A 7,845-nucleotide genomic window follows, 5' to 3' on the forward strand; every position below is an offset into this window, starting at 1 on the left:
GGCAGCATAATCATTAAATCCTCACCAAACTTGTTAGACATGTTTGATGACAAAAAAACAGGCAAATTTACAACAGACATTTTATAATCAATGCCGTGTATTTATACAAAAAGGTAAAATTCTCCGTGTTACGTTGTTACTTTCTACTTCTCTATATTTCTCTATATATCTGTCCATGACCTTTTAATTAAGTGATACGCTTTAAATACACGTTAATGTTTTAATATGTTTTGACTCGTTCAATCATCAGTTGCCTAATTGAATGTTCCGTTTAATTTATAAATATCCATCGTTTGCCTCCGAATCTTTAGAGCTAATTTTCTATTTTAAACACAATTATATAAATTTTGGTTAAAAAAAACATTTCTCACAATTAGTGTAGGTCACGGTGTCTGTTCCTGAAACAGCATCAACAACTGTGTAGGTCCCAATCACAGTCCCTGTGGATAAAGTGATAAAGCATTTGACTTCATTACTAAATTATTTATTATTCAGTTCAACTTACGCAAATGTGTGACCATACTTTTACACATGCAGCATGACATGCAGTGCAGTTATCTTTTCCAATAACAATATCATTTAGATACTATAAAAATGAAACATCTATTGTGTTGTGCTATCAACCTATCGTTTAAGACCCGATTGATTTAACCTATTTATGTAAATTTGGTAATGAACGTTTTTTTAAACTTGGATTAATTTAACTATTGTATAATCTTTTGAAATGGCGTATATCATCACAAATACGCATTCTTACCCGCAGCTGTTGTGTCGGCGAAACATAGTTCGTATTGCGTTTTGGCGAATTCGAGAACATTCTGGATGCTTACGGTGACAGTCGCTGTGCCTGCTGCTGCACCACCTGATTCTTCAGCCCTGAATTGTAATGATAGAAACATGTGTCAGACATTATTTCATTCGACTGGATAATTTCAGTAAGTATAATAAGCTACGTTTCCATGCCAATAGAAAACCTGTAAAGGATCACTGTCATTAAATGAACCATATGTTAAACAAACGTTAAAATAGTGGTTCTCAAACATATTGACGATAAAGCGTATATTTGAGTATGTTACATATCAAAGCAACGTAAAATAAATATGTATATATCTGTTTGTTAACACTTACTTAATGAGGATAACGTAAGAAGGAGTCGTTTCAAAATCTAACGATTTGCCTGTCGCGACTGTGACAACTCCAGTGCCTGATGCAACAGTTGCAATATCACCAGACACTTTTGTGTAGGTTAAAGTTTTGGCACTCTGCTCCTTCGTTGCAGCTATCGTAAACATTGTCTCTCCAGCCATTTTGGACTCTGGTACTTTTGCAGTCAGTGTCATCGCTGCATTTGCTCCATTTGTTGGAATATTGAAGCCGGTGGCCTCCCAAGCTGAGATAGCATCTGCAAAATAACAGTTGTAATTATGTATCATTCGATAATTGCACTCAACATGCCGTATGTATTTATCGCGTTGTCATTTTATTTATATGTTTCATATATAATGAATCCATTATTTGAAATATCATATCATAAAAATGTAAACTACGTCTCGATATCGGTGATTCGTTTGAAACGTTTAAGTTGAGCGGGAATATATTTAAAATTGTTATCACATTGTGTTACTGTCATTATTTTGTTGTTATAATAATAAAGCAAATTCGATTTAAATGATTTTAAAGCGTCTTGGCATTTTTTTTTCAAAATATTGCTAAAGAATTAAGCAAGAAAAAACGTATACTGTATCATCATTATTATTATTATTATTATTATTACTGTATCACAATCCTGACGAAGACAAATGTTTAAAATATCGGTTAGTATATGGCAATCAATATCTGTACACTTATTTGATAAATAATCCTATGACTAACAAAGCATTAAAAATAGTCAGTTAACAAATACAGCCGAATGGTACAGAGTAGCGCTTTAGATGTTGCCTCCATTTGACCTCGTAGTTCTGAAATGCTAAATATTATGCAACGAAAAGTCAAGTCCATACTGTTTATTGCCTGTTGTTATTTGTTTAATGCCCCATAACGCACGAATAACATGTTCAAAACAAGTTTATGTATGTTTTCGCATTTAGGTTTTTTTTTCAAGACAAAATACACACACAATGTAGGACTACATGTAGTTGAGACACTCACGTGCATTACAAACAGAAATCGGCTCATCGTTTCAATTCCAGTTCATATTTGATCACAATTGATTGTTTGTATTCAACAATATTTTACCTGAGTATTTAGCCACATACAAAAGACAGAAAGTATTGCTACTATTTCCTTCATTTTTCAGCATACGATCGCTGTCTGGACACTGTTTTGAAGCATGGTAATGTTTAATATTTATACAATTTGTCAGTACCTTTCGAAGCATTATTTTTAAACTCCTCATCTTTTCAGGAAGGAGGCATTGATTCTCTTTGATTGCTCTTACAAAACATGTTGCAATGACCAATCAAAATGTTTGTTTCATTTGCTACGCATCGTCCTTTTTCTTTTTCGATAGAGTTTACGAATTTCGTTAACGGTTCCGAAGTCATTTGAGAATCCCACACTCAACGGTTAAATCTCTGCGATGTACGGTAACTGGAAGGCGGAGTTTAAATACAACGATAATTTAATCGCAGTCACTCCTTTAACTTGTGCCTTGATGTTCGGATAACAACTCGCAAAAATGAGCAAACAATGAATCGAAAATTAATTATTTCTAAAGGTGGACTTAACTATGATATTTCTTTTATTTTTATCTTAATTACAATCTGAAATACATAAAATGGTGTGAACTGTAAGTTAAATTTATAAGAAATAATTATTATGTAATTATTTTTGTTTCTTAGGGATTTCGAAGTAGTGAGTGCGTCAAAACACTTATTGGAAATAAAGTTTTAATTGTTAAATCACGAGTGATTGTTTCCAGGAAGAAACAACACATTCCATATATCTAAAACAATATTTTAAAAATCCCTCCTCTTTTGAGAAATTAGGTGTCAATAAACCGAGATTGACATTTCGAAACATGCCGATTAGACCAATCGAAATTTGTGTTTTATTTACTTCGCATAGTGTTGTTTTCTAATTGGTCATAGTGTTTGTGAAGTTTGGCAACGGTTCCAAAGCCATTTCATATATGTATACTATATACAAGCGATTCTCGTTATGTCATTAAATATAACAATAACGATATAACTCTCCAAATTATTTAATCGTTTCGGATTTGAAACGTTTTATAATTTTCTTTTTTTTTTTCGCTAAAAGATGCACATAGTGGATATTTTACAGCATGGTAAATGTTCAGTATTACTGTTCCCTCGCAAATATCATATCTACAACGATAATTTGCAAATCTGATTTTTTTTTTTAATTTTGTCAATTTAACGTAACGTGTCGTTCACTTTGAGCAGTTTGCTTTAATAAACGATGCACAACATACAACCCGCCGAAAACATTAGTATCATAAAGCTATATTACCACGAACTTGTTTTGCGTAAACATGTTTGAAAGACCGAACATGAGAAAAAATCAAGACGAATTAATGGTAACATTTGAACTTCTTGTCTGTATGCAAGACCGCCCCTGTAAATATATGTTTAGTGCATTATCTGATTGATCCTTCGTAAGTGCAGTCTAAACAAATTTATATGCTGCCTTAGGTTGTACAAAATAACACAATCTAAAACTATACCGATACCCGAACAATCTCCGTTACTTCAATGTCCAAAATAATTGTCTGAGCACTGTTGTACATGTAACCTCTCCGTTATTGTAGTATAACACGATTTTTATCAAAACGGCTAGTGATAAAAAAAAACTATTGCTGCGCATTGGTCGATACAAAGAACAATAGCATCGTTATGCAACCTGAGACTTGTTTTAATTTTATTTTTTGGAATTTCGAAACCTTGAGAGCACAACGTATTATACTAAAGAACTTTAATGTCAATGATGTTACATGACATCAATACCATTCGAATTTGAGCGAATGAAATATCTAAATTAACGTCGTATTTACATTGTGTATAGTCGGTAGTGCATCGTGTTAGGTCGTAGAGTGACAGGTACCCTTACCTAGAGGGTGCGATTTGGGTTATTAATTACGCAAAGGGTACTGAGCTGTTTTAACACCTTATTAATATAAGCGTGTTGGAAACATTAAAGTTGTACATACTGCAATATCATTATTCTCTTCCTATTAGTTGTATTAATATAAAACTATAAGATTATGTAAGTGTAAATGATCGTTACAATTAATAGCCACTGATACCAATATTAAAAGAATGAATCAACATGCACGATTAATTTGAAGTTCTACAATTTTATACAGACCCACGTCCAGTTCATGTTGTTAATATTGTTTATGTCAATATTATTTTTGAAACATAAGAAGATCATGGATTTGTTTCGTAATATGCATAAAGATAAATGAAATTTGAAATTTTAAAAATATTATTGCGAACCAACAATTCAGATATTTACAACTCTATTTTTCTTTCGTGATAAAAATAATAAAACATAAAGAACATACACCTTGAATTGATAGGTTTGATCATTCAACAAAAAACTATCGCCTTGGTCAGTAGTTTATGCTACTTGTAACGACAGGATCATGTTCAATCGTGTACAAGTCCGTTTTTATTGCAAATATTTGTTATGGAACATAGAAGACAACAGAGTTTGTAAAACCATAGCCGAGCAGAATTTTTGTAGCGATGGCACTTTACTCTGTCAATAAAGACTTGCAGTCAGGTATAGTTTTATTTGATTTTATCGCAATACATTACACGAAATATTATTGAAGAGACTAGTTCACAGTTTGTCAAAGTGACAATTTTCAAAAAGTTGTCATAGATGAAAACATTAATTTTTGTAATATATATTCAATCAAGCGCGAGCACTCTACTGACAAAACCCTGTTTAAATTATAATCATCAATAAGCAATTGTTAATCGGGACGATCATAAAGCTTCTGTATTTTTATATGGATACTTGTATCATTTTCCTCGATATAATTCTTGTTTACAACTGTTTTAAATATTACAATTTTGTTCGTCAAATCATTTAATGGCATTTTCCAAAGATACCAACATCTGTATTAAATCATAAATATATCACTGTACACTTTACGCGAAAGCGTATTTTTTATTTATTCTGTTAAATAGATCACGTACGTCATTTTGTTTTCTTTATATTCTGAACTTTTTTGATTGCCTTTGTACATTAATTGCAGGCTACTAAAAGTGGTAAAATGAACCTCAAAGAATTTTAGAATTTATTATTGTTTATTGAATTTAACGTATTGTAGTCTAAAGTTTTCTGACATTATGCCATGCCATATATAAACTAAAATTCACATCGAACAGCTCTTATCGGTTTTTCAATGTAGAGCTTTCACTTTCGCTTGAACTTAGCTACTAGCAATGTAATTCCTTTGGCATGGAGACATGTTTTCGCATTCTTTGCACTTTTTTCGCGGATTTTAATTTCAATAGAACAATGTTTTAGACGTTGATTACCGTTACATAAAGAAATTTGTAGCAATCAAACTTCAATTGAATTCTACGGCGAAAGTTTATATGTCGAGTCCTATATAATTATGTATATTACTACTGTCTCGTGTAAGTCGTAGGAAATATAATTATTTGTGGTATTGTTGTTTTTGCTATAACTAAATGACAAAAAACGTTTAAATGTAATTGACAACAAACGTATAATGCTGATTTCAATTGTTGACCTAAAATAGATTGTCAAATAAAAACAATAAGGTTATTGTCTTTGTGTAATTAAATATATGCGATAATTCTCAAAGAGAACAACTGAAGGGCATGCTTCCCACTGTGGCCCTTTCTTTATCTCTTCAGATACAAATGCACTATAGTTCACAGTACTGCGGTGTAAGAAAGATTTGATTAAGTGCACACGTTTTGTAACTTGAGTCGGAATTCAACTCGGTCATTTTTTATTTAATAAATAAATAACATTTGGCAGTTTATATATTTAAATAAAGTCATTCAATCAATATTAGAATTCGCAATATAATTGTGTTATGGTTGAGATCTGAAAATCGCATTGTTCAATTTCTTACGTTATGTTTAAAGGGGATCATCGTCGATATTTTTCATATATATTGTTAATCATACAAAATGCGTTTCAATCGATATAAATTAAATGGGTACCCGTAAATTAAAATATAAATTAATTGTGTACGCATTATATATTCATATATATTTTTTTTAAATAAAAAAACATGTTTTTTTTCCTAACTAACTTTAATATTGTGCGTCTTATGACGATATGTATGCAAGCATAAACATTCACTTTAAAATACCCATCTTTAGTAGTGTTCTTTAAATAAACATGGTATTGGACAAATTTATTAGATAATGTATACATACTCATAATTAATTCCAGCATATACTTGACAAATTAAAATAAAATAAAATAAAACTGCATATATGAAATTTTAATTACAAGCGGGAACTTATTTTAACACTTTTCGACACATATTTATTTTTCGATATAAGCAAAATAATTCAAGAAACTCCGTTATATTATGTGTTTCAAAATTAAAATCAAATTCACATTAGTGAATTGTGTACCTGAACGACGAAACAAACAGAGCACCGAAATAATCCAAAATAGTCTCTTCATTTTTTATCCTTTGTAATCCGGCGTTACAGTCACAGTACTGGATGCTTGCGTGTGTGTGTTTCAGAGTTTATTTACAGGTCCTACTGGCCTCTTCACGAGGTTACGGTAGCCCGACCTGCCCCTGTGACCTCTCAGGGGAAAAAGATTAATTTTAGAGCCAAAGTAGGTCAAATTTACCCCGGCTTTCCGGGTATTCGCCAAATACTTTAATTTTTTTCAATCTTTAGACCATAGACAAAACAATATTATCATTGGCGATTTTAACCTCAAACACTCTTGCTGGAACCCCGAGGGCGATCCACGATGTGATGATCATGCGGAAAACCTATTAAAATTACTAAAGAACACAAGCCTCAATTTCTTAAACGACGGACAGGTCACGAGACTGGCCGACCGCGCCGGCCATTCTGACAGCGCGATCGATCTCGCCCTTATATCAGCTAAACTACAAGCGATAAGCGACTTCAATGTACTCGACAATTCATTTGGTAGCGACCATCTCCCTATCGTGGTGAATTTAAAACTGAAAATTGAACACACCCTTCCGTCAATACAACATAAGTGGAAAACCCATAAGGCTACACCTGATCAATGGAATAACTTTAAAGTTCAATGCAATAACGAATTTCTGCCCAACGAAGATAATACTGACTCTAACACTCACTTCCATTCATATCTAAATAAACTCACGACAGCGCTAGACAATTCTATTCCCATAGCCAACAAAAAACCTAAAACAATTAAACGCTCAGTACCTTGGTGGAACGAGGAATGTGAAACCGCAATTAAATACCGCGAAAAATGCAGGAAAAAATGCATCAGAATCCGAACGGGTCCCAAATATGAAAAACTTAAAGAAGCCCGCGCTACGGTAAAACAAGTAATTAAAAAAGCAAAACTAGATAGCTGGAACGAGTTCTGTAACAATCTTTCGTATAAAACCACTAGCAAAGAACTTTGGTCTCAAGTACACCGTATGCAAGGCAGACCGCCTCCTATAACTCCGATATTCCGCATCAATAATGAAATACTTGTAACAAACGCAGATAAAGCTACGGCCTTAGTACACCACTACCAAACGGTAAGCAGCGACGAAGGCTACTCTCGAGCCTTCATTGCGCGAAAACTTAAAACTAAAAATGAATTTCCAGAATGACTCGAATCTCATACACAGACCAAAACTCACAAATACAATTC

At 32.7% G+C, this 7,845-nt stretch overlaps 1 protein-coding gene across 2 annotated transcripts in view; it reads right to left on the minus strand.

The window, feature by feature from the left end:
* The window catches only part of LOC127848618 (uncharacterized), a 7,540-nt gene extending 815 nt beyond the window's left edge, over positions 1–6,725 (minus strand). Inside the window, exons 1-4 of one of the 2 annotated variants that reach the window (XM_052381181.1) lie at positions 6,597–6,725; positions 1,129–1,402; positions 758–876; positions 372–440 (exon numbers count right to left, since the gene is read on the minus strand). In XM_052381181.1, the coding sequence (XP_052237141.1) occupies positions 372–440; positions 758–876; positions 1,129–1,402; positions 6,597–6,648 (514 nt within the window). In that variant the 5' untranslated portion in view covers positions 6,649–6,725. Of the gene's footprint in view, positions 1–371; positions 441–757; positions 877–1,128; positions 1,403–2,235; positions 2,374–6,596 lie in introns of those variants that run through there. The other variant, XM_052381179.1, reaches the window with a different exon arrangement.
* Between the last annotated feature and the right edge of the window lie 1,120 nt (positions 6,726–7,845).

Source organism: Dreissena polymorpha, chromosome 10 (genome assembly GCF_020536995.1).
Source record: "Dreissena polymorpha isolate Duluth1 chromosome 10, UMN_Dpol_1.0, whole genome shotgun sequence".
NCBI lineage: Eukaryota > Metazoa > Mollusca > Bivalvia > Myida > Dreissenidae > Dreissena > Dreissena polymorpha.